The sequence below is a fragment of the Anopheles gambiae genome, chromosome 2, assembly GCF_943734735.2.
Source record: "Anopheles gambiae chromosome 2, idAnoGambNW_F1_1, whole genome shotgun sequence".
Lineage (NCBI taxonomy): Eukaryota > Metazoa > Arthropoda > Insecta > Diptera > Culicidae > Anopheles > Anopheles gambiae.
The window spans coordinates 37231704-37256930 of record NC_064601.1 but is presented as its reverse complement, the minus strand read 5'-3'; the positions used below and the strand labels follow the sequence as shown (position 1 = coordinate 37256930).

At 43.3% G+C, this 25227-nt stretch overlaps 4 protein-coding genes and 2 non-coding genes across 9 annotated transcripts; 3 read left to right on the top strand and 3 right to left on the bottom strand.

Moving 5' to 3' along the window:
• The first annotated feature begins 5752 nt into the window (after window positions 1-5752).
• On the top strand, window positions 5753-6885 carry LOC3290837 (uncharacterized). Of its 2 annotated transcripts, XM_061652865.1 has the most exons (4): window positions 5753-5880; window positions 6091-6263; window positions 6354-6522; window positions 6629-6885. In XM_061652865.1, exons 2-4 carry the CDS (start codon window positions 6168-6170, stop codon window positions 6796-6798), a joined length of 435 nt encoding a protein of 144 aa, XP_061508849.1. In that variant the 5' UTR covers window positions 5753-5880; window positions 6091-6167; the 3' UTR covers window positions 6799-6885. The 2 variants fall into 2 exon arrangements, with proteins under 2 accessions (XP_061508849.1, XP_061508847.1); XM_061652863.1 differs by lacking the exon at window positions 5753-5880 and having other exon boundaries at window positions 6001-6263.
• Window positions 6886-6942: 57 nt separating this feature from the next.
• Window positions 6943-8909, top strand: LOC133392286 (uncharacterized). Its single transcript, XM_061652861.1, has 4 exons — window positions 6943-7101; window positions 7214-7317; window positions 7550-7884; window positions 7977-8909. Exons 3-4 carry the CDS (start codon window positions 7567-7569, stop codon window positions 8313-8315), a joined length of 657 nt encoding a protein of 218 aa, XP_061508845.1. The 5' UTR covers window positions 6943-7101; window positions 7214-7317; window positions 7550-7566; the 3' UTR covers window positions 8316-8909.
• Window positions 8910-9805: 896 nt separating this feature from the next.
• Window positions 9806-15625, top strand: LOC1272809 (sorting nexin-12). Of its 2 annotated transcripts, XM_061652862.1 has the most exons (4): window positions 9812-10066; window positions 10186-11197; window positions 12754-12849; window positions 13178-15625. In XM_061652862.1, exons 2-4 carry the CDS (start codon window positions 11021-11023, stop codon window positions 13406-13408), a joined length of 504 nt encoding a protein of 167 aa, XP_061508846.1. In that variant the 5' UTR covers window positions 9812-10066; window positions 10186-11020; the 3' UTR covers window positions 13409-15625. The 2 variants fall into 2 exon arrangements, with proteins under 2 accessions (XP_311723.4, XP_061508846.1); XM_311723.6 differs by having other exon boundaries at window positions 9806-11197.
• LOC1272806 (condensin complex subunit 1) lies at window positions 13741-24091 on the bottom strand. Of its 2 annotated transcripts, none has more exons than XM_061652840.1 (7): window positions 23807-24091; window positions 23237-23687; window positions 22423-23146; window positions 21949-22347; window positions 19646-21871; window positions 18390-18798; window positions 13741-16206 (listed from the first exon to the last, which is right to left on the bottom strand). In XM_061652840.1, the coding sequence occupies exons 1-7, from the start codon at window positions 23919-23921 to the stop codon at window positions 16148-16150; spliced, it is 4383 nt and encodes a 1460-aa protein (XP_061508824.1). In that variant the 5' UTR covers window positions 23922-24091; the 3' UTR covers window positions 13741-16147. The 2 variants fall into 2 exon arrangements, with proteins under 2 accessions (XP_061508824.1, XP_311720.6); XM_311720.6 differs by lacking the exon at window positions 13741-16206 and adding an exon at window positions 16512-17209.
• Trnal-aag (transfer RNA leucine (anticodon AAG)) lies at window positions 18917-18998 on the bottom strand. The gene has a single exon. It is a non-coding gene; the product is annotated as a tRNA-Leu (tRNA).
• On the bottom strand, window positions 19430-19511 carry Trnal-aag (transfer RNA leucine (anticodon AAG)). Its single transcript has one exon. It is a non-coding gene; the product is annotated as a tRNA-Leu (tRNA).
• Window positions 24092-25227: the final 1136 nt, after the last annotated feature.

Sequence of the window (25227 nt, the reverse complement as noted above, 5' to 3'; positions counted from 1 at the left end):
GTCTTCCGGAGGACGGCGGCGAAATGGAGAGCATATCTGCAGATAAAAATGTTATTAAATAAACACAGAATTCAGATTAAACGAGTGAGAAATGTGTGTGTGATTGATTTTCAATGCTTTGTCGTGGACAAAGCTGATTGTTGTCTCTTTTTTCACAGATCTATCGCGTTGTGTAAGAGCAAATAGCAGGGACAAAACCTCACCGTTTTGTATCTTCGGTGTCTATAATCCTTCTTTTTTACTTGTACCTTCTCTATTCCCAGATTTAGCACTGGAGGTGGATGTATCGAATGAGTTAACACGAAAACTGCCCGACGTGACGCTGTTTAAAACGAACCGTGCCAAGGCGGAGAAAAAGAAAGCGGACAGCAGCGCGCCAGCCTCCTCCTTACTACTGCAACAGCAACAGCAGCCGCCTGCTTCGATCGCGCTCTCTGACGGCAGTGGGAAAAAATCCAAAAAAATTGCTTCCACCGTACAGGTCGTAAAGCCCAATGTGGACACTGTGAAGATGATCAACAACGTCCGGCCAAATCCGGACCACATTGTGAAGCAACTGTCAAATGGCCACACACTGATGAAGCTTGTGAAAACGCGTGTGCGTGGGTTCTGTGTGAGCTGCATTAGGAAAATGCATGATCCTGAGTACAAGAAAAAGTTGGAGAAAATTATCACCTACTGTTCGGCCTGTCCCGCCAGCGAGTGGTCCTGTGTGAATTGCTTCGACGAAAGCCACGGGGTGGGAGAATAGGAGCTTTAGTACTTGATTTTAAAATGTAAAATGAATGCATTTTCTTAATGCTAATTAGAAGTTCAAAGATTGATTAAAGAATTATGACGAAACAATGGTTACGGCTGAGAAGGTTCGCCGTTAGTGAAATAACAATCGAAACAGCAGACGCCTCGGTAGAATTGTCAAAATAATGTGTTTCGGATATTAAAAATTGCGGAAATTGCATTCTTTTTCAATACATGTTTTATCATTTTGTCAGTTCTATTCCAAACAACCGGCTGATTTCTGTTCAACGTGCATGGTAAGATACACTTTGCTAAAATTAACGTATGAGCAAGCCATTGTACTGATAATGTAACTATAATGGAAATGTAATTCAATTACATTATTGCTATTAATAATTATACTATTAATATATATAATATATTAATAATTTATACTAACAGCACATCGTTTCATTTTAGGATAAAAATTCGACTTCGAATTCTATGGACGGAAGCGGGATCAACTACCATCATCTAACGCATCTGCAAACGAGGCTCATATACCTGCATGTAGGAAGTTGCTGCAATAGCGAAATTCGGTACAATGCTCAAAATTTGAATTAATATCACTAAAAAAACTGGATATAAAATAAATTCACCTGTTTAATTGCGGCTGTTGTTTTATACAAATTTATAATCATCTCTCAGTTAGATAGTTTAAGAAGAAACAATCACTATTTCAATAATCCACTCCACTACAAATATCTCTAATGGTTTATCTAATTTTCCCCCCTTTCCCATAATCTTTTGCCTTCATAGCGAAACGCCAACGACAGCTTCAACTAACCGTGGGTATGAAATCTGCCCAAAACCGAACAAATATTCGTAAACCAGCGAACCTTCCACAAGGTGCCACCACCACTACCAAATCTAAGGAAAGCACCACTCCCACCAAGACACCCAGCATCTCGGACTTAGGCTACGAACTCGTGCCAGTGCCCGGATTCAAGTTTCCGTTACAACAACGCTCCGACGTGGAATGTCTCGAAAATGCTATCCAAAACAATAAAGATATTCGTAAAAAATATGTAAGTATATGAACCTTACTACACACCACACATGGGTTTTAAGCTGATTGAAGGCTCCAGCTAGCATCCGTTTTTGCTGAAGGGTGTAGTTCACCTGTAAACACTATTGATTTGTTTTATCCTTCTTTTGCAGATTGCTTTTCTCGCTCAACGTAAGCCAAAACACATGGGTATACATAAATTCATTTCCACTGTCTTTTCTGATGAAGCACTAAATGCGTACAACTTGCACGGTTCCAACACGTCGGGCCGCGCCAAAATACCCATGAAAACGTACTCGGTGTTTTATGACTGTTTCATCGGTAAGGGAACGACGATCACGATCGTGTAGCTTATCGAATGTTTTTTTTCTGTCTGTGTTCACCGTTTTTTATTTTTAATTCCTTTATTTTGTTTCTCTTTTGCTTGCGGTTTCTTCTCGATAACAGAAGCATTCGAAAGTTCCGGTTTGAATGAGCGCGAGCTACAATCCCAGCTAACGGCAGCTATCAAGCATAGCCGAAACAGGATGAGACAGCGCACGTTCCGTGCAAGAAAAAGTCTCGTCAAGAACGAAAAAACCCCCGGCGATAAATCGGAATGATGGCTGAATAACCTCAACTACAGCAAATTAACACAAAAGGGAGTGTAAAAATACACGCAAGCCTATCCCCGAAATCCACGAAACCCTTTATTTTGTAGAAAGAGCGTAAAGAATTACGTTTTGTAGATTCTAATGGTCACTGGGCTGAAATTTAGCCATGAACAATAAACTTTTTTTTTAATATATACGTTCATAAATCCTTCAATTGTTTGGTATATCTGTGCAGTATTGTAACACTTGTATTACACAAAAGATGTTTTTCAGCTACTGTGTACACTCAACCGCAAAGAGAGGACCTTTCGAAGCCAGTTTTCGCTATAGAAGCGAATGTTGCTTCATACTATAAAATAGCAGTTCCAGCTTACAAAAGATTACTTATTTACGCCCCTTCTAACACGCAGCTATTGTTGACTCTCGTTTCAGAGCTGACGGTGGAGGTTGAGCGACTGAAGAAAAGGCTCGTGGAGTTACGTGGCTACGGAAGGAAGCATTCGCAGAACCCCAGCAACGTCGAAATGCTCACGATCCAGGAGAAACTGAGAAACATAGATGAACATTTTTACAAAGATCATTCAATAGATCCCCGGAAACCGCTTACGATCAGCGGATTCCCAATGCCACTGCAGTGCGAGGAGGATGTGGATCGTTTGGAGCTGATGGTTAATCGTAATCCGAAAATAAGAGCGCAATATGTAAGTGTGATGTAAGGTGGTTCGGTACCTCTGCTCTATGGAACAAATCGAAGAAGTCTAATACAGAAATATTGGAACAATAGAAATATTTACATCTAAAACATCATGTTGTTTTTTTTTTTCTTTACTTACAGATTGAATTCCTCCGTTGCAAGAAACCGTTTAGCTTAGATATTAGTGAGTGTATTGGTAAATTTTTTACCGGCGAAGCACTTGCCAATTTTAGTTGGAAATGCATCAGAACTTCCGATAAGGCTCGCAACGCGATGACGGATTATCATATATTTACCTCTTGTATGCTGGGTATGTGTGTGCTACGTGTTATTGCAACAGACGTAAGAGCATATTTTGTACAATTTATCCCTACATCTTCTGTTTCTGGGCGTTTTTTATTTCTTTACAGAAGCATGGGAAGCGCAAGGCATAGACGAGACTAAACTTGGCAGCGAATTACGGCGGGCGATCACAATACTCGCCAAGAGACGCTATATCGCCAACTATCAGAAGCGGGATCGCTAGCAAGTGTGCTAAAATAGTCGATTATGCGTCACAATATTATACTATAATTCGTGCACGTTTAACAACTTTTTTATTTTAGGAGGATTTTTAACAAGGATCTGTTTCATTATCATCGATCATTTAACAAGTAGTTCCTCCCAAATATGTTGATAGATACAATTGAGCGTCTTAAGAATATGATCGAATAAATTAATTTGTTTTTCCCAGAACACATATATGAAACAAATAATTGTACTGAACGTTCTAAAACCCCTCAACCTCTTTCCCTAAAAGATACAAAAACCCACGCATCTTTGTCTAACCTATTCGATGATCTTTTCACACAAATAGAGCATCACAGATCGTACGACGAAGTTGTTACCGGATTTTGTTTCCCCCTATCGTGTCAGGAAGACATCGAACGGCTCGAAAACACCATCCGCAGTAACCCAACGGTGCGTCGTCAGTATGTGAGTAATCTGTCCCAGCTATCACAGAATATGTTGCAATTGATTTTCTAATATGTGCTATCTCCTTCCTATATGATAGATACGCTTTCTGGCATCGAAAAAGCTGCCGAGCGAAACGATTGGAGCTTGTTTCAAACGGTTCTTCACACACTGGTCGCTGTACAACTTTAGCATGCAGAAACCGGTAGGACCTGATCATAAGAAACAGTCCATGCGGGAGTTTAAGCTGTTCACCGAGTGTATGCTGGGTAAGCAAACGGGCAATCCGTCTAAAATGCATTTAAATGCAGTGAAGCCTTTTCGATTGCAGAGGCTTGGCAGTCGCAAGGATTGGATGAGGATCAACTGCTCGCTGAGCTGCAGAGCGCTTTGACTGATGCACACGAAAGTATCAACCAAAGCCACCACAAGCGCCGTGAACGCTCGGAATTGATACAGATGAGGCTGAGGATAGGACAGAGTCACAGCCGGTTAACAAAATAATTGCCCAGGGCTTTAATAATTGTGGTACATAAAGCATATTTCAATGGAAAAAAACATCGGATGATGAAATGATCTTTTCTATGTTATTTTTTATAGCTACGTCAAAAGTTAAACAAGATCATCGCTAATTCGAAAGCTGACATCGTTGTGCAGGAACTGGATCGAGAGTATCATCGTGCAACTCTTCACGTGCTACATAAATTATAGTTTCTTTTGTTCGAAATACATACTGCTTGGCTTAGATCTTTATAAAATTTGTTTTATTTTTAAACGCGTTCTTGTAATATAGAAAAATAAGTGTAGTTTAAGTGATCAACGAACATCGGTTCCATCTCTGCCTATTGCAGATACGTAGCCACGTATAATAATCGTTTATCGTACCTTTTACAGACTCGAACAAATCCACTCCTCCATCAAAAATGAAGATTTTCACAATACAGCCAGAATCTGGCACCGCTGGATTGATGTCACGAACGCTCTCATTCCCACTGGCGACCAGCGACGATATTGAGTGTCTGGAGCAGTACGTGAAGAGATCGACGGAAATAAAAAAGCAATATGTAAGATACATGACTTAACCGCAAACAAAAAGCAAACAAAGCTAAAACAATACTTTTAACGCGTTATACACCTTTCTTTTCAATTCATACGCAGGAATCAATATTGCTGCGACACTTGCTGAAGGCATCCCTAAAGCCAGCGTTTGCCCTATTGCGCATCTTCACGGAAGAGTCCCTAGCGGACTACAACTACAGTGGCCACTGTAACTATACGCGGGACAAGAAAAAGGCGATGAAAAACTACACAATATTTACCAACTGCATTGAGTGTAAATATTGCTGCATTTGTAAATGAAATGGTCTATTTAACTAATACTTGATTTCTATCCCTTTTTTATGATGATGATTACAGCTGCCTGGTCGAATGTGTTACCGGAAGAACTGCGCTCCAGAGCCGTGCGGGACGTGATCGCTCTCATAGGAAATCGGAAGCGAATGCGACGACTGAAGCAAAGGAAAGCGGCTAAACAGTTATAGGCCAACCCGTAAACATCGTTCAAAAGACAGTTGGCATGTTTACAATTATTGTATGATCGCTTTTTGTTTGTCCTCAGGATCATGCGCGTGAGTATTTACTCGAATGCCAAATGGGTATTTTTTAATAATTTTCTAAGAATAATAATTTATATTCATACTTTCTCATTTTTTTTTTTTGCAGAGACAGAGGCGCCGCCACCCTGCCAGTGTTGTAGTAGAGCGGTGTAAAAGTGAAAAAAGGAAACATTAGGAATATTTTTAAAATAAATATGACGGAAAAAATGTATAACAGGAGTTTTGTACTCTAAATATGTAGGCTACGAAGTGTCTCCGCACTTAATTCATCCATAATTCATCCACTATGATTCGATGATTGTTAATTTTTTACCACAGGAATTGGCTACATCGAAAGCAATCATCGTCAAACTTAATTGAATGTGTTCAATACACGTATAAGTACACATGATTACATCTGATACATTAAATGAGATTCATATTTTTTCTCCCATTCTTTCCATTTAGAGCTACTCAAGCGAAGCGTGTTTGCAGAATCGCAACTTTCTGAGAAATTTGAAGGTACCAGCACTAAAACCAGCCTGATGCACTATGAACTTCGGTTCCCCATCGATGACGAGGACGGTGTTGAATTACTGGAAACAATGGTTCAGTGCAACGATAGTGTGCGGCGCGAATACGTAAGTCGATCGTGGTTTGGCTGCGCTTGAAAGAGTTCGTTGAATAATGGAGACTAATTACTGAAACATATCGTTTGGCTGCTTCTACAGGTAGACTATCTGCGGTCGGTAGCAAAAAACAAAGCAGACATCATGTCGGTTTTTGGTAAAATATTCACCGATAAAGCCATGTACGCGTACAACTACTCTGGCATCTGCAACCGGGGACCTCGACGTAAACCGATGTTAAAGTATGAAATCTTTACACTCTGCATGTTGGGTAAGCAAGCTTGTTGTACGCAAAATACATACAATGTGAGAAGCAGAGGCGAATTGAAGCATTTATGTTTTTTCTATTGTTTTGATATCTAATTGTTTCCGTACAGAGGCATGGAAAGCCATCGGAGTTGAGGAAGACATGCTGCGCGACACGTTAACAGTTATAATTAAGAAAATCAATGGACGAAAACGCAACCGAAAGTACTTCCAGAAGCGTCGCATAACTCGAGATCTCTTGATAATGGACAGTGTGGAAGTTGATTCTAGCGATGCGTAACTCGTTGCCCTCACATACTGCGGACAAATTTGGTTAATTTACCGATGGTTATGAAATAAAGCGCTAGTGGTTTCAATGTTTTATAAATATTTGCAATAATAATACAATGTTGGGGATGGGCGAAGAACAACTACGAGGAAAATAGTGTAAAAATAATCAGTTATTATTTAACAGTCTTAGCGCTTTTTACTCATTTCATTCTCAGCTTTTAGTAGAAATTAAACTATAAAACGTATCGGAGCACTTGCAACCATACAAATGGGAATTTGAACTGCCAAAGCAAAGACAATCAGTTTGTAAAGGGTGAGTGTGTACATTGAATAGAATTTTAGCATTTTTACAAAATTAAGAAACCCTTGAAGATTCCATTTGATTTGCCACTAACTTAAAACTGCTGTTGTTAATCTCTTTACAGAAGTATGCGGCATGAACTCGTTGGAATCGCTGTTACAGGCCCAGACATGCTGTCATCGTTCCAGAAGATCTGAAGACCGAAGACACCCGTCAACTAACCCAAAGGTGTTTAATCTAAATGGTGCAACGTAACAATAAAAAACGTATTCATAAAACTAGAGCTAGTAATATCTATATATATGCACAACCGTAGTGTGTAATGTAATAATTTAAGACATTCCGAATAATCATACACAGATACTAACAGAGCTACAGAGCTGTAGTTATAATTTAGACAAAAGCCTATAACAAAGCAACATTTCAGCTAATACGGTTATTTTTTCTGATTTTGTTCCAGTGCCACTATTTAATCTGATGGAACCGGCCATAAAAATCGAAGAAGACAGTACCGACTTTGGGGAGTTTGCTTTCCTATCCGAACAGCACTTGATGGAGGACATCACCGACACTATAAAGAAGGGCAGCAGCAACACATCGAAAAGGATCCATTCTCGCAAACGAAAGTTGGACATCGCGGAGCTGTTTCAACTTTCGTCCGCAAACACCACCACAACGACGGGAAGCGCCAGTCAGCGAAATCTCTTGGAGAAACCATTCCCAATCAACACGATAAACGAGTTGAACGAGTTCGACTCGCTGCTGCTGGGAAATCCTTCCTTCACGGAGAAATGCGTAAGCGCTTCGTCTGCCAAAGGCGAATCAAGCAACAAAGCGGTGGTGAAGCACGTTGTAGCAATGGATAAATGTCTTCCATTTCTTTGCAGGCACAGATGCTACATTCGGTCATACGGGACGAGGGCAATTCGCTGGACAATGCCACATGCCATATGCGATTGCTGCTGGAACATGCGATCGACTATGCGGTGATACTGCGTTACAGCTGGTACGGGTTCATGCCACGATCGCCCGCTGCTCGGAGTAGCGGCGAGCAGCATCCCTTTCGTAATCTGCTGGGCGTGATAAGCTTGCTGCACCGGGCACGGCAGTTGCGCTTTGCGACCTGCAGCAGGGAGGAAATTAACGAGGGTATTGAGAAATTTCTCAAGCGTAAGCTACGGTGCCATGCGCTGTATGTGAAAAAGCAGCAGCTAGTGAAACAGTAAGGCTAAAAATATGACGAATAGGAAATGATGGGGCAGTGGGGGAGCTATTGAACCTTTCCTCCAGCATTTTCTCTGTTTAGGTGCCAAAGTATAGAATAAAAACGGTAGTGCATTGGTTGATTAGAAAGGGTGGGATTAGCAAAGGAAACGAACAACCAATCATTAAGAATCTCGCATAAAAGAAAATTCATGATTTTCACTCACTCTAGTCAACGTACCCCTGCGTGAACGTGGGAGCGCAATACACGGCTGCCACCAGTATACTAGTACTAGTCCACTATATATATATTGATTGTGATTTATTACATACTTAAAACAAAATTGAAAAAAGCAACCGCTGGGTGGTGTTAGGGATCGACAGAAATTCCGATGATGTTGATAATGGCACTTCGGTCTCATCGCTTCTATACATAATTTCTATAGATTCTGATCGGTGTGAGATATGCAATGGGAACGAAACCACCCCGGCAGTAGATTCTAAGAAACCAAAATAACATGTGATGACAATTATCTGGATATATTTCGAAACTCGCACAAAAATACGCGTTAAATACAGAAACGAAGATAAAAACCATATTATTTATCAAAAAATAAGCATCGTGTCTTTTTAAGTGCATATTTAAACCAGTTTTGATGAAATGCATAACGTTAACCTTATTTATGTATATTATAATTTGAACATTATTTTATGGAATAATTCTCTATAACTATTAACCTTTACCCTATTCTTTCTTTGGACGTGTGCATTTCCCTTCGTTGTTCCACACAGCCGATTCGGACGATGAGCATAAATTTCAAAGCCGTGACAATCAGCAGCCACGGTTTGTGACCACCAAAAAGGGCAAAGAGTTGCTCATCTTCCGAGGATACGTTTACCGTGTGAACCGACACCGTGGTCGCCTGCGATACTGGGAATGTGCCAGCCGCCGTACGAAAATACGCTGCTCATCCAAATGCACGACAGAGTTTAACACGCTGCGCAGCATCAGTGGCGGCAAGCACAACCATCCGTGCGCAAACTTAGAGCACGAAGAATTGGAAGGGAAGTCCAACATCAAGGTGCTGGAAGAGGAGATGTACTTATGATCGGTTTGTATGTGTGTATAACATCGATTAGTGTGATATGCTCCCTCTCTGTCGCTAAACTTATTAGAAATCGTTGCATTGGGTGTGATCTGTTCATGCTAGAACTGATGTTGGTTTTTTGTGAATAAACTCATTTTAAAAACAAAACCATTTATAAAATGTTTATACATATGAACCGATGGGGGTGTACGGGTTATGAAACAAAAAGAATGCATTCAATTGTAAATCACAAATGAAAAGCAACAGATAGAATGAAATGAAGTAAAAAATGAAAAGGATAACGCTGCACTATCGCTTCTCAGTCTGCAACGCTCCTCAGCCTTCCAGTACTCAACCCTTCGTAATGAACGAAATGACAGCGGCCGCTATAGGAAGAACATCAACGCCCTCACGCGAGAAAGAGACGGCATTAATAATCAAAGAAATTGCAGGGAGCGTAGGAATCATTAACGCAAAGAATCTTTTGTCCCGTTAACTTTCAACCGTACGTCCGACCGTGATTTGATTACACGTTAGAAAAAGCGCTGTTTCACTTTTGGCAATTGGTGTCACAATTGTGCAAAACGAATATCTGCCCGACGCAAGATCAAGAGGAATTGATCGATCGAAGTCTGTGTTAGCTTAGCTTGAGCTTCGGCAGTTGTGAAGCACAGCTTGCTTCTCCGGTGTGTAGAAAAATCTAGACGGTGTTCGGGTGTCTCTAGCGGATTGGGGATTGAGTTTACCTTCGGCATTTTGTGACACCACGAGCATAGGGCACATACACAACTAATAATTAAATTAGTTCCTCAGCCAGGCAAAACAGAAGCATCGGCACGGAAGGGTGCCACCAATAGCTCCGCCGCAACACCACCACCATCAGAAGCAGCAATCCTACGGGCGCACTCAGTTATGTGAGCTAAAAGTGTGTGTAGTTGTTGTTTTTTTTGGTACATTTCCCCTTGCCGGACGACCACTTTAGTGTGACAGTTGAGCAGCATCGCGCGGGTGTGTGCGTGTACTAAAGTGGAGTGTTATTTTTCATCTCCTGTGCATACATACATACATTCTCCGGATCGCGGTGTGTGTGTGGTGTAGTTTCCGTGCGGCGCGTGCATATACACACAGCAAGGGAAGTGAAAAATTTTCCCTTGATAATTTCGTTTCCTTCGTCGCCCCCAGTATGATAAGCGGTTCATAGAGCAGCAGCGGCGGTTTCCGAGATAGAATCGCATCAGAGTAGACCCGAGGTCAGTTTGGAGCTAGCGCAAATACGCCACCGTGTGCCCAGTAGGGAGGAATTTATCTCTCTGTTCGAGCCGCCCTCCTAGTTCGTGCCATCCGTACGGCACAAAGTGAAGCAAACAGAAAACTGGTGGATCCGCGCTCTGACGCAAAAGAGAAATTTCGCTAGCACCGTCGCGCCACACGGTTACTAGGCTGTTGCTGTGACCGACGAAGACGAGCTGCCCAGTTGCACCTGCACTATCATCGGTTGTGTGCAACGTCGTCGTGGAGGTTGGGGAACGTTCACATCTTCGGCCCTCACTTGAGAGAAAACGCGGCTGCTGCTGCTGCTGCTGCTGCTGCTGGCTGCATTCGAGACAACAACATCCGAGATCATACAGCGCACCACCACCATGATGGCGGAATCGGATAACACAGCGGACGCGACCCGACGGCTGAATGTGAAAAAACAGACACTCGACGATGCGTACGCAATCCCGGCCAACTTCCTCGAAATTGACGTCGTAAACCCGATGACAACGATTGCCGCCGGCAAGAAGCGCTACACCGACTACGAAGTGCGGATGCGGGTAAGAAACCATTTAGCCATATCGGAACAGTAGCAGCTAGCCACAGGGGATGCAGGAGTGCATGCTCTTTCAATTGACCCGTATCATAACGCGAACGTATTTCAATCATTCCAAACGAACCAGTGTATTGCCCCGTAAAAGCCCGTCACTGTTCGTCCGGCGAGGTTTGTTTACATTTTGAACTCCCAATATGCTCACCGCGGTTATTACCCCCAAAACGGAACAGTGGGCCATAGGCCAGGGGCGCTCTTACAACAGAGGTTCTAGAAACGCTTGGCGTACCATTTGGCTTCATATGCAAACGGGAAATGCATTTATCTCGACAACAACGATACGGACGTGCCTAGTGAAAGTGAATCGATACCTAATTGACTTTGCCCCTGGTCCCCGTTATACACTACGACACGTCCACGCCTATCTAAGGGCGTCTATGCTAACGAGTTTTGTTTCAATTGAGATAGAAGACGGATGGATGGTGTTTTACACTGTGTGGCGGCGGTCGCGTTCGTATCGCTACTCTCCGCGTCACAGTTATGATTCATCATGCCTTCGGTCATGCCTCTATTGTGACGGATGTGGTGTGTGAGCCGTTTTTCAATGAGATGACTATTGCAAAGAGAAGATGCGTTACTACCTTTTTGTGCACGCTATTGGCGATTTCTTTGTCGACCTTGTTGTGGTTTCGTTTACTGCGGAAACCACGTGTTGCACATGAACGGTTTGTTGGCTATTTCTTTAGCCGCCTTCCATTAGCACAAAGCTTTCGATCCGCGGTAATAATTAACTAGGAGATGCATGCATGACTTTTTGGCCATTTGACGTAGGACCCTGTGGTAACTGTGATCTACAGCACCATTTCCACACACACCGAGTTCTATACGATAGAGTAAGAGAATCTAACTAGAAATGCGAGAAAATGTATTCTCAAAAATTGGTTTTGATTTTTCTCCTACAACACAATGCAATTTGTGTCAAATACACATTAAAAAGACCATTTAAATGTGCAGCCTAGCATGAAGTGGTTCAATGCTGAGGTCTTTTGTATCTGCTTGTTTTGTCATTTGTAATCTAAAAGTAGGCGTTGAAATTAGCGGCTCCGATGGAGTTCCACATCGTATGAACGCTTATGCAAGTGTTGTAACAACCACGTTACGATGGCACAACAACAGCAAGCAGCTTGTAAATGTTCTACTTTTCTTCTGTGACTTTTTTCCTGCCTGAAAATGTGTCATTTGCTTTATTTGCGTAATGGATTTCATCCTTTTCCGTCTTTACTGCTTCGAATATTCGCGATATTGGTGGCGTGACTGTGGGGCAGTAGTAAGGGTGCTTTCGCTATTTAATTATCGTTCGTTACATCGCGAAGCGAAAACATCTAATATTTATCCAAGTAAAATAAACTCCCCAACGGCGTTGGTGTATAGTATAGAGTATAAAGTTGTTAGTATAAAGAAAGTAAAATATGACGTAAAATAATTACGATTGATTCTCTGTTATTATTATCATTTACTTATTCTATTCACCTTACAATTCCATATTTATTTTCTCTTCTACAGACCAACCTGCCCGTCTTTAAAGTGAAAGAATCCAGCGTCCGTCGCCGGTACAGTGATTTCGAATGGCTCAGGAACGAACTGGAGCGCGACAGCAAGGTATGTTTGTTTTTATCTTCCTGTGTGTTTTGTGTGCATCATCATCAACACGACCGACTCAACGCTAGATTTGCCTGAATGCGTACACTATTTGAATTATTGGCTTCTTTAAGATATCATTGAAAAGGAACGGTGGGATAGAAAATGCTCTCACAGTGCATCGGAAACTTTAAAGCTCTTTGTATGACATTTTCATCATTTCTTGTACAAAATGTCAAGAATAGCAAATAATGTATTTCTTTCACTTGGTCACATTTCCAGCACTGCTTCCCCCCCCCCCACTCCAAAAGTCATCTATAATTGTGCATTTTGCTCTTCTTCTTTTTAGATTGTTGTCCCACCGCTACCGGGCAAGGCCTGGAAAAGGCAGATGCCTTTCCGCGGCGATGATGGCATATTTGACGAAAACTTCATCGAGGAGCGACGAAAAGGGCTGGAACAGTTTATCAACAAAATTGCAGGCCATCCGCTTGCGCAAAACGAGCGATGTTTGCACATGTTCCTGCAAGAGGCGGCCATCGACAAAAACTATGTGCCCGGCAAGATTCGCAACACGTAAAACGGATTGCAAAACCGAAACGACGCGAATTGGTAGTACGGTAGAGAGGAGGGGGGGGGGGGGGCATGGGTAGCTCATGGGACGAGATGGAATGAATGCTACTACTAAAATTCGATACAATGTGCTGTGTCACAATGTTTTCCCCCTGTTCGCGCGCGTACATGCTGATGTTGATGATGACGTAGAGAAGGAGCCGCCCATCAGGGAGAGACGGTGCGCATAGTTTAGCAAAGTGTAGCAATTGATAGACGGAATGATAAGGGTGTGAGATCCAGTTTTCAAAACGAACCCGGTACAACAAATCAAATGAAGAGGGAGTAGTAGAATGCCCCGTTTGGGTTGCCTATATGATGAACACTTTTTTTTCTTAGGCAAACACAACAAAAAGAAGAGAGTGATGGTGGTGTTAGGTTTGCTTTCGCGGCAGTAGTAACCGAGTTGTGTTGTGTACGATATGTTTTTGTACGGAAAAGGGCTAGAGGAAACATTGAAAATAAGTTCCCTTCAGTGAAGCAACAAGTGCAGAGTAAGTACGAAGTTGGGTCCGTTCATTCCGTGACACCGACGATACAATCGAACAATTCCTCAAATCGCCTCCTGTTTTTTTGCTCTCCTTTGTATGTTGTTGCTAAAACTGGCGCTTTTTTGTGTGTTACGGATGTTTTGAATGTTCCGGATTTAAAAGCGATCAATTAGTTTTCTCATTTTGCTTCGATCGTTTCCGCCAAGAACAGAACAACCTCCCGACTAACTGAAATGTGTGTGAAATTGAACCAATAGACTATTATACATAACAAGAAGAAAACATTATACTGAGAGTGTAAAAGTGATGCAACTGATAGTAAATTAAATTGCTTCCCCTTGTCTGCTTACAGAACAATACACATCCTCTGTAAAATTGAAGTAAGGCAAAAAATTGAAGTTCGAGCCGCTAGAAGATAGATAGGAATGAAATTGCATCCCCTGGCATTGTGTAATGCACGTTTAATGCAATGGAACCTAGTTAGTAGTTTTGTTCGTCTTCGTTCATCTTCCCCTTGAAGCATGAAGCATGAATGATAGTTTATCTCATAAGGAAACCCCACTCGGTTGGAATGGAAAAAAATCAAAAATGAACCACGCAACGGCCATGATTTTGGACGGGGTACATATGTGTGTAGTAAAAACAAAAATAGATAAAAAGGCGTCTAACCAAAAAAACATGATTGAATAGTAGAAAGAGCTGCTATCTCTCTAATCAGACAAGAAAATGCGATGCAAATTTGTTGCGCTCTCTAGTATGGCCCACGGATGGAGCGTACACGTTTCTGTCACGTGGTCTGTATTTTTACTACATCGAAAAATACGATACAACGTGCACAGTATGGAAAATGTGTGTTTGTGTGTGTGTGCTTCATGTTGCTAAACTAAACTCAGTGTAGTTTGTTGGCTATCTCGTCTACACACGCACTGTGATCGATCGCTTATTTTGCATTTCCGTAGTTGGGATGTACAAAATTGTCCTACGCTAGACTAGAGGACACGATAACGAATCGATCACTTTTTGACGAACGCCTGTTCGTCGACCCGGCGGCAGGCAATCTCTGTGGATGAATATTGCAATAATTGAAACTTAAGTGTGCATGCATGATGATGTCGGCGTGTCGGTTTCGGAACCATCCTTATCGCTCATTTCGGCTCAAAATGGCGAACCAGTCATATCACACTCTCCTACCACCGTTGTGTGTATGGAGGTGTGGTGGTGGTGTGGCGGGCGTGTACGACGGTACGATTGTGCGCGCGCGTAAGAATAGTGATACAGAAAATACCGTACGTACCGAGGAAACACATGGCTAGCAAGAGCAGCGAAGTGCGCAAGTGTAGATAAATTAAAATTCAAAAGTTCGAACGTTACAAGGAAAACATTCAAATGCAGACAGAGATGAGAGAGAGCGAGAAAAAAAGGTGAACCATTAACTCAAACCCACAAAACACAATAATAAGGCCCCAACTGAAACTCTGCTCTCCGTACTGCTCACACAAGAAGCACATGAGGACAAGGATATCTATAGGACAAAGGAAGGCTGTAGTGTAATGAGCGCACGTGGGTGTGTATGCGTGTGTGTATGTACGCGCGTCTGTGAAGCGAGATACGAGTGAAAAGTATTCGAGGGTGTAAAAATATTGAAGCAAATAATAAAACAAAATCAATCATTTGATTATTATTATTATTATTAATCCAATTTGTTACCAGTTAGATGAGAAAGCCGAATTACGCGTATGACCTGTGAATTCCTGCGTGATAAAAGATGAACCGGAACTGTAAGGCAGCCAGCAGCAGCTTTCAAAACCCCGCCGAGAAGATCGAATGCTACTGAAATGCTTTCATGCTCATCGTCCTATCATCTAGCGTTCTTTCTATGTCTGCATGAGTCAGGTAAGTGTTTTTTTTATTATTTTTGTAAAATACATTAAATTTAACAGCTATTCGTTAAATTAACATTAAAACTATATTTTAGGGTAATAAATTACTATCAACATTGAACAAAACATACACACACCCACCTGGTGGAAGAGGAGGAACACACACACACACACTAACATGCAAGGTCCCCGCCAAGGCGATGCTCGAAGAGGCAGGATTACTTGGACCGGGAAAAGGTTGGGGTTCTATGTAGAAAGGGACATTGCCGCTTGTGTGACATGTTGATTAGGAGGATATGTGCCCGGCGACGCGACACAGGATCATTGGGAGCGATGCTACCGTTTCGTTTTCCCACGTTTCGGGGGCAGCTCTTCCTTCTCCTCCTCTTCGTCATCTAGAAGTAAGAAAAGTCATGAGCAAAGAAAGAAAAACGGTATCACAAAGCAGACAGTAGAGCTTTTAATGGATCAAAAATTGAAAGGATGGGGGTGGGTGTGTATGTGTGGATGGAGAGTAATATGTGATAATTTAATAGAAAGCTAATGACGAGGTTGTACATACAAGAGTAAAGCAGTAGGCAGGAAAGGTCAACATAATAATAATGCCCCAAACTAATGATCGTTTAGTGTAAGGAGATACTTCTGCACCACTTGTCACAAAAGCATGATGATGTTTCGTTAAAAAACGTACAACGCTATCTGTATTATTTTCATATATTTAAAATCAAAATAGAATTACAACACTTACACACACACAAAACCGCCCTGTGAGGAATTGCTATCCTTACGAATCCTACTACCTTTATTCCTGCAATCAATGCCAAACTACTTTTGCTAAGGGGAATTATCTGTTACACGCTATACGTGCTATGCGTACTAAGCACACCGGAAACAATGTCTGGTTTGTTGCGAAGTAATTCATACTGCTGCAATATATGTTTTACTATGGCGGCCCAAATTTGCTAAAATTTATAAAAACGGACATATTCTACATCTTTTGCTATACTCTGTACACAATCAATAGTAGCGAACGCAGGACTGTCCGTGACAGTGAAGGGCTTAGAATGTTTAACCACTTTATATAGAAGAAACACGTGCCACGCGCGGGGCGGGGATGCAATGCTGGTCGAGGGGATGCAATGCTGCTTTTACCGCGCCGTTTGAAATCGGTGAAAACAAGTGCCTCGGCTAGGAATTAGGCTTTGGGATGGGATGAGTAGTGGCAGAAAAGTAGATTGATTTTAGAGGATGTGTTTTCACACACACATTCTCCCTCTCTCTATCTCTCACTCTGTCTCATACACTTTCTCTTGCACCCTCTATAATTTGCTCATTCTTCCCCCCTATGTTTGGCGGCGAATGTTCTTTTCTTTTTGCGTCTAGTGTCGGGCTCAATGTCTAGAACGAAAATTGAGAGAAAGGGATACATTTTAGTCCAGCAACAAGTACAGCACAAAAACAAAACAATAAACGAAATGTATGTGTCTTGTTGGTTGCGGTTGCGTTTGCCATAACATTACGGACATTTAATACCCCACCCGCACATAAATCGACAGAGAACATTAGCCATTAAACAGAACAAAAACAACAGAGGAAACAAAATGGGGGGGGGGGGGGGGGGGAAACAATATTGCAGCGCAACATTATTATGCTTACTCTTTTTCAATCTTAAGCCTGCAATGTTGGTTCATTTTTCTGATATTGTATAGGATAGTGGTTAACACACAAAATACTCTTGCATGCGCTGTAAGGTAATGAATTTTCAAAACACACGTTATATTTTCGCAAAGCTATCATTTTATTAGCACGTGCTGTCCGTCCGTCCGCACCACGTGTTGGATTAGTTTGACTTTTATTAGTTTCCAAATCTAACGGAACCCGCAGAACAGAAGGCCTTGCCTGTGGTGTAATGTTCGGGAGATGGTTAACCAAATGATTTCAAAATGTACAATAATACACAAGCAATTATGATAAAAAAGAACCAATGTTTCCATCAACACGTGGGTTCTCTCTCTCTTTTTACCCAGTTTTTAGTATTGAGCCAAAGCTGCTTTATATTATTGCCGTCCATGGTACGCGAAAAAAACAACACACACACACATTACAAAATGCAGTAGATATTTGATTGAAAACAGAAAGTAAAAAAAATAAGAAAAGCATTTATACTGTCGCGGACAATTTAATTAAATAATAATTCCACAACACACACACACATAAAGTATAAATGCAAATGATCGTACAAACACATCATCATCCACCCGGTATAACAACACCCCGCCATAAGCGCGATAATTAATCTTTTCGTGCTTTCTTCGACGATTAATCTTCAAACGAACGATCTCCAGTATTATGTCATGAGTTCTTCCTTTTGTTAAATGTGATTTTTGTGCGCTCTTCAATGTTGTGTACAGCATGTGGATGTGCGCCAGCGTTTGTGGGTATTTGGGTGTGTAAATGTGGCGAGATAAGAGAAGCAGTGTATATAATCTCTAGTTTACTTATTGGAGGAGAAAGGGATCGACTATAAAGCTAAACTACACCGACAAACCGACGGTATGACGAGACGTTCGACCTTTACCTGAATTGTCACTTTCGATGACTTTGGTAATCTTCATATTTTGGCGTGCTCTGGCTATAGCTCGCGAACTCGATGCGGGGGGCAGATTTTCTTCCTCGCTGTCGCTGTCTTCCTCGTCGGACGAGTCTTGTACCGCTTTGCCGCGGCGTCCCGCTGGTTTACTGTTGCCGGGTTTCTTGGAAGTTTTATTTCCTCGGCCGGCCACTGATGGTTTAGTTCCTCGCTCGACAATCTTTGCTCGCCCTCTCCTTGCTGCTGCGTTGGATGTTTTATCCGAGGTGGATGCAATTTCACTGTTCGCTTCATCTGAGGAACCTCCCGCAGCGTTATTACTGCCTGCAGCATCCCTAGTTTCATCGCGTACCTCCAGACATTCCTTTAGTCGCGTTTCAAATTCGCCAACTGCGTTCTGTAATGGTTATATGAATAAAAGAGAAGTAGTTAAAAGTTAGCATACATTGATTCTTTTGGAATATTGTTGTTTTGTCATTATGAGAAAATGACAACGCGGGAAAAAAGTTCCCTCTTGGCAGCGGTGGGATTCGAACCCACGCCTCCGAGGAGACTGGTGCCTTAAACCAGCGCCTTAGACCGCTCGGCCACGCTACCTGCTTGTCAAAGCGCCGCTCAATGCCCTACAGTTTCTTTAGCTCACTTCATACAAAGCTCAGGGTTGTAGCCCGTTCAATTTACGGCTAGGCTAGTGTCGTACTTAGCGCAGAACGAATGATTAGATAGCTGGTAGGCATATTTCAAGCGCCTCCACTACATTCGTGTCTTATACTTCATACAACAAATTAATAATTAATAACTATTTAAAATAAAATTATTTTGAGGAAAATTCAATTTTCTATAAACCATCGCGTAATAAAAAGTAACATTATAGCAGAAAATGCTATACAAGTATATGTTTGATAAATTATGGTTATTGATCTTTTTAGAATTGATATTTTATTCTATTCGTTTGAATAGAACATAGATAATCGAATTGAAAAAAAATGTTCAGACTCAACTGCACCTCAAAAAAACTATCACATCTGTGGCAGCGGTGGGATTCGAACCCACGCCTCCGAGGAGACTGGTGCCTTAAACCAGCGCCTTAGACCGCTCGGCCACGCTACCTTCTTACCCTCTCCACTCCTAATTCACTATATGACCCGACTCAGCTACTTTTCGTGTTCTATTTGTGAATATCTTTCAAGATCGCGAAAATTACAACAACCAACTATGCAAATGAATATAATATATCTACATACCTTTAGTTCCACCTTCGCCAGCTTGTTCGTATTGCTGATAATCGTTCGGAATGACTGGTAAATCTCCTCGTGCTGCACCTTATCCTTAAAGCAACCAATGTTTTCGCTCAGCTTCTTGATCGTCTTCTCGTTGTACGACAGCAGCGACAGGCAAAAGGCAATGTCTCGCCACTGCCGCACCTCCTTCGTTACCCGGAACCGGAGACACAGCTTCTCCACCAAACTCTCGATCTGTTTGTCCTTGTTGATCAGCCCGATGATGTATCGCATGATAATGTGGTACTTTTCCTCCTCAAGGTCCAGATTCGGGTCACTCAGGCGTGAAATGATGTCCGGCAGCACGTTGTACAAAATGTTCGATTTGTTCGCAATCTCCTTGAAGAACTGCTCCGTGATGGTGCGAATGTCCTTTACCGGATCGACGATGCAGAGCGCCAGGTCCGAAATCTGCCCCTTGACGCGTATCATCTCGTGCAGGATCAGATGAGACAACATCTTCACCGCCGTCATACGCAGCTCCACGTCCTGCTCATACAGCGTCGAGTACATGTGCTTTGTCCACGGTTCAATCACGTTTGGAAAGCGGAAGGTAAAGTCCGACAGACCGATCATGATGTTGCATTTAATGTTGGTGTTTTTCGTGTGCTTGAAAATGTTCATCAGAAATGGCATGTTGTCTTCACAGAATTTGGACGATACGGCCATCAGACGGATCAGCGTCAGAACGGCCGCTTTTTGTAGCATTTCGTCCCGATAGCGGTTCGGGAACTTGCACACCTCCAGCACCGTAGGAATTAAACGGTTCAGCAGATTGTCCCTACCGTAGAGCAGTTCCTGCTCGCAAATGTAGTTAATCTCTTCCGCGACCGCATCCTCTGCCGTGGCACCGCTCAACAGTTCCTCTTCCGGCTCGGCCTGCTCCGGACCATTGCTTCCTGCTGCTCCGGTTGAACCGGACAGACGCTTCAGCGCATTGCTGGCCGATACGTTCATGGAGGTAGAGAGCGTTTTTCTCATCTGTGCTGCCGTTCCGGGACGAACCGGCGTCGCCATCACACTCTTGTTGCCCGCCAAGGCGGCATTTTTCTTCTTCTGATTTTTTAACTCTTCCTTCAACTCCTGCCGATATTTCATGTTGCTGTACACGTCAATATCTAAATAGATCATCTCGCGCATTGCAACGTACCCGATGGTGAAGACAAATCGGGCAGCCAAAAAGTGAGGAATGTCTAGAATCAGCTGCTCTGGCTGTGTCATGTTCTGCGACCCACGGCTGTTCTGTTCTTGCGTGGATCCCGATATTTGACTCATCTGGGACATGCGTATCTCTTCGGAGCTGGCGTCTGCTGTGCTCGATTCTGCGAGCTTCTGCAACCGCTCGTACAATGCTACCACGATCGATTGCGAGAGCAGGTCTGGTGTTTTGACCATTTTGTAGATAAAATCAAACACCTTGGTACCGATATCGTCAAAGTTATCCACACGCGAGCAGAAGAACAGCTTTGTGTACAGATCGATTACGTGCTGCACGGTGGAGGACGTATGATCGAAGCGCTTGTAATATTTCGAGCTGTTTGTTGCCGGCGGAATGGAGTTGATAAGCAAGTCTAACGTGGCGACAAAAATTCGAGGATCTTTGCGTCCCCGCTCCTCGAATCCGATCGTTTCCAGCAGGCGCTGGTTAGCCGTTACAACCGACGGTTTCGCCGCCGATACCATCACCAGCAGCTGAAGCGCTTGACGCGATTCCTCCGGCGACACATTCTCCAGCTTCAGGGTGAAGATTTCGAACAGAACCTGCACCATCTGCGCATCGATGTCACCGTTTTCGACCCACTCCTGTACGAGCACCTCCATTGCCGTGTACTGGCCACGGGTCAGATTCGTAAGGAATTGGCTCAGATTGCGTACCACTTTGACCGTGTGTGCCCGGCCCTGCAGATTCGTCTCGAACAGCACCCGTTTGTAGGCGGCAGTTACATTCTCGCGCTTCTCCTTGTCGGTAGACCACACGAGATAAAGCATCTGCTGCATGCCCTGTTCCGTGCCCTTTATACCGAAAAGATACGCCGAGGTAAAGAAGTCGATTGCGCCATGAACGTCCGATTGAGACTTTGACATGAGCATCTCCAGCAACTTCGGAACGGCATTCGATATTAGCTCTGAGAAGCGGATAGAATCGTGCAGGAAGTTGACCGAATTTTCCACCTTCTGGAACTCGGCATTCTGTAAGCGTAACAGATAGTTGAAAATTAGTACACTTAGAGAGTGTGAATCGTTTCCAATAGACTTTAAATCATTACCAGTGTCACATTCGTATGACCATGAATGAAGTAGCTTTTAAGCAGTGTGATGTAGTACATGCACTGATGCTCGAACGTCATCTCTTTTCGCTGTTCACTGTTACCAAGCGCATAGTCGGCCCGCTGTACCAACCGTACCAGTTCTTGGTATTTTTCCTCCTTTAGCAACGAGATGATACTCTCGGAAAGCAATTTTACATCGGCTTCCGTTGCTGTTTCCAGATCTTCCGGCTCCTTGCCAAACAGCTCCGTTAGTGTTGGGTACATCTGCACCACGATCTCTTCCCATTCCTCTTCGACCGCTTTCATTTTAGTATCTTGCTCCACCAGCTGAGTGCGAAGATCCTGTAGCTTTTTATCTTCCTCCTCGTATTGGGCCCTCAGCTCAGCCAGAGACAGCTGTAAATAATTTATTTGAAAGTAGGAATATTAAAATTGTCACAGTGCATCGTCGGCCTTCCGTTGATTCCGTACCTTTGCCGAAAATGGATTGTGTTCTAGGAAAGCTTTGATCAGCGCAATGGCTTGCTTGCGTACAAGAAGCGCTTTATCCTCCAGTCGCTCGACGGCCACGTGCAGCACCTTGTGTATCCATGCCAACGGTACAGAATTGTGCTCCTTGAGATTCAACCATATCTGCAGTACCTTCGACCGCACATGGGCCGATATATCCATCATGTGGTTGAGCAGATCCTCCAAAAACTCATCGCGCGTCTCTTTCAGCTCGTCCGACAGCTCTTCCGACGTGAGCTCACTGACGATCGCTTCGCCCATTATCTGGAGCACGCAGTTGCGCAGTGTGTACGATTCCAGATTCAGCAGCTCCTCGCTCAGCGTCGAGAGATGCGGTATCATCAGCTTCGGCGCAAGCGTACCAAGCTCGACCAGAAAAAGGCTGAAAAAGCGTGCCGTCTGCTGATCGGCCGAGTCGACGCTTAGCCGTTCGATGATTTCCTTGATAATGACGGGATAGATTGTCTGTATACCGAATTCCTCGTAGAGCAGCAATACTCCAGCCGCTACGGAAGGGATTGCCGCTTCGATGTGTTCGAGAATCTGCAGAATGCGCACGGGAAAGGCAAGCGAATGATTGTAGCGCTTGATCGCGGTTCCCAGAATCTGAAACACACTGTCCGCGGTGCTGCGATTCCGCACGTACGATTGCTCCAGCGTCCGGTAGCAGATATCACAAATAACACTGACGGGGAAAGAAGAAGAGAAACAGCACGCGCATAAAAAAAAACATTCTTTTCCATAACGATCATCTGGAGCACTGTTCACTACTCACTCTACAAACGATTCCTCACAGACCGGCGGATCCCACAGCTTCTCCAGCGGAAGCTGCAACAAATTGTACAGCTGGACGACGCACTGGTACCGTTTGTTGTCCCAATCCAACGCCTCCAGCTGCTCGTTGGCCGTCTGCTTTTTGCTCTTCTTTGTTGTCAGCTTCTCGCTGGCGGCATTTACATGCGCATCAATTGCCTTCACCAGGCCGTTCACCAGGAAGGCCAACATTTTGACCGCATTCAGTGCGGACTGCCGATCGGTGGTGTCTATCTCCTTCCGGGACAGCAGGTCCGCCATCGTACTGCCGAGCTTGTCGATAGCACCGTAGAGCTGATCGTAGGCACGCAGCAGATGCGTCCCTGCCAAAGCCTTCTCATTGTCGATTACCGAGTAGAACGTATCGAAATGGTCGAATATAGCGAACGGGTCGCTCGAAATCACTCGCGAAGCTACAATACAAAATATGAATTAATATCACACAAATGCCAATTTTGTTTTCTACGCCATTTATTCTTTTTTTCTGCGCTAGAGCGCCCCGCGCGCGCCTGTCAGAGACACCCTGGCTTACCCTTCAGCGCATCCGGGACTTCGGCGACGTCAAGTACTCGACCGACGCAGTAATGGTTTTTATCCGATCGCAAAAGCTCCGCTCTTGCTTGAGGTATTATAAATTGCCACTCCATTGCATTGCACAGTACACCGACCAAACCAACACTTTGCTTTACAGTCCAGGCACGACGCTGCAATTCCGCACTCTATTTCACTTGTTTTTTACAGCAAGCAAACAATGCGATGATCGGGGAAGCCACCGTTACGCCAAATTCACGGCTTGGTATGATATGCAGTGTTGCCAGACAGCGCATAAACGAGAAGCCATTTTAAGGACGGTAGTGATCACTCTCTTTTTACGTGTTCATCAAAACTGCATTTGTGTTGTTACATTTATATTTGTAAAAATATTATTATTTACACACATTCTGGAACAATTAGAGCGATGATAAATCGTTAAACATAATCTGAAAAATTAAACCTTTACATGCGAACGTACTGGCAGCACGGACTTTGAATTTGTGACAGTTATGCGAGGGGTACGAAAGTGTTCTGATTCCGCTACACTGTAAACCAACGGTACAAACACTTTGTTTTGTTTTTGTGATTGAAAATTTTTTTGCATACGCAAAAATCTACCATGAATTTTTCCCCTACAGCTACAAAAAAGAATTTTTACTTTTTACCCAGCTTTTTCGAGCTATTTCCCCGCACAACATTCCGATGAGTACCTCCCTTTCCCAGCGGACAGGTTCTACATTCACTTTCGGGAGTTCGGCTTGCCGCGACCATCCGGGTAATTGCAATGACTGAGCTGTTAACTGATTCAGCCGGGCAATTTACTGACCGGTCACTGTAGTCAGCTTTCAAGAAAATGGTTTGCAGCGTGGTTTTTGAAGCTTGTGGTGTTGTACTTTTCCGCGCGTCCGTTGCTATTAGTAGCTGAATGGGCTGCGTCTTTGGTTCATCTGAAGATGGAAAATCGTACGTGGTGATTGTACTAATCGAACTGGGTTGATCTGAAAGCAAGAAATAGAATTCGTACATCACTAATCGATCGCCATACACTCTACACTACCCGTGATTCCGTACCTTTCAGTAATAGTTTGGGAACATTAATAAGCGATTGTGCACTAATGATTTTGTCTTCCATTTTGCACGATTTATTGTGCACCGTCGTGCTGCTGCTATCATCGTATACCTGTTTTTCCGCTTTGGGGGAAGCATTTACTTGTCCATCCTTACGCGAAATGTGCAATTTGTTCTTCAAATCCTGCACCACCTCCTGCAGGCGCTGTCTGTCGGGATACACAGCCCTGTTCAAGTGTTTTGCACAGATGCGATTGATGTTATCATCGGAGAAGTTCTTCGTGCTTATAATGTCCTGCGTTAAACGGTACAGGAAATGGGACAGTTCTCGATCTTCTTCAAATCTGGAAG

What these genes read in the sequence shown, in the direction of transcription:
- LOC3290837 (XM_061652865.1), top strand. Translation starts at nt 6,168, where the DNA reads ATGCACTATGAACTTCGGTTCCCCATCGATGACGAGGACGGTGTTGAA. An exon ending in ATAGTGTGCGGCGCGAATAC is followed by an intron (nt 6,264 to 6,353) that starts GTAAGTCGATCG and finishes CTGCTTCTACAG; the next exon opens with GTAGACTATCTGCGGTCGGT. An exon ending in CTTTACACTCTGCATGTTGG is followed by an intron (nt 6,523 to 6,628) that starts GTAAGCAAGCTT and finishes GTTTCCGTACAG; the next exon opens with AGGCATGGAAAGCCATCGGA.
- LOC133392286 (XM_061652861.1), top strand. Translation starts at nt 7,567, where the DNA reads ATGGAACCGGCCATAAAAATCGAAGAAGACAGTACCGACTTTGGGGAG. An exon ending in CTTCCTTCACGGAGAAATGC is followed by an intron (nt 7,885 to 7,976) that starts GTAAGCGCTTCG and finishes ATTTCTTTGCAG; the next exon opens with GCACAGATGCTACATTCGGT.
- LOC1272809 (XM_311723.6), top strand. Translation starts at nt 11,021, where the DNA reads ATGATGGCGGAATCGGATAACACAGCGGACGCGACCCGACGGCTGAAT. An exon ending in ACTACGAAGTGCGGATGCGG is followed by an intron (nt 11,198 to 12,753) that starts GTAAGAAACCAT and finishes TCTCTTCTACAG; the next exon opens with ACCAACCTGCCCGTCTTTAA. An exon ending in AACTGGAGCGCGACAGCAAG is followed by an intron (nt 12,850 to 13,177) that starts GTATGTTTGTTT and finishes TCTTCTTTTTAG; the next exon opens with ATTGTTGTCCCACCGCTACC.
- LOC1272806 (XM_311720.6), bottom strand. Translation starts at nt 23,921, where the DNA reads ATGGAGTGGCAATTTATAATACCTCAAGCAAGAGCGGAGCTTTTGCGA. An exon ending in AGTCCCGGATGCGCTGAAGG is followed by an intron (nt 23,688 to 23,806) that starts GTAAGCCAGGGT and finishes TTTGTATTGTAG; the next exon opens with CTTCGCGAGTGATTTCGAGC. An exon ending in TGGCGAAGGTGGAACTAAAG is followed by an intron (nt 18,799 to 19,645) that starts GTATGTAGATAT and finishes TAACCATTACAG; the next exon opens with AACGCAGTTGGCGAATTTGA.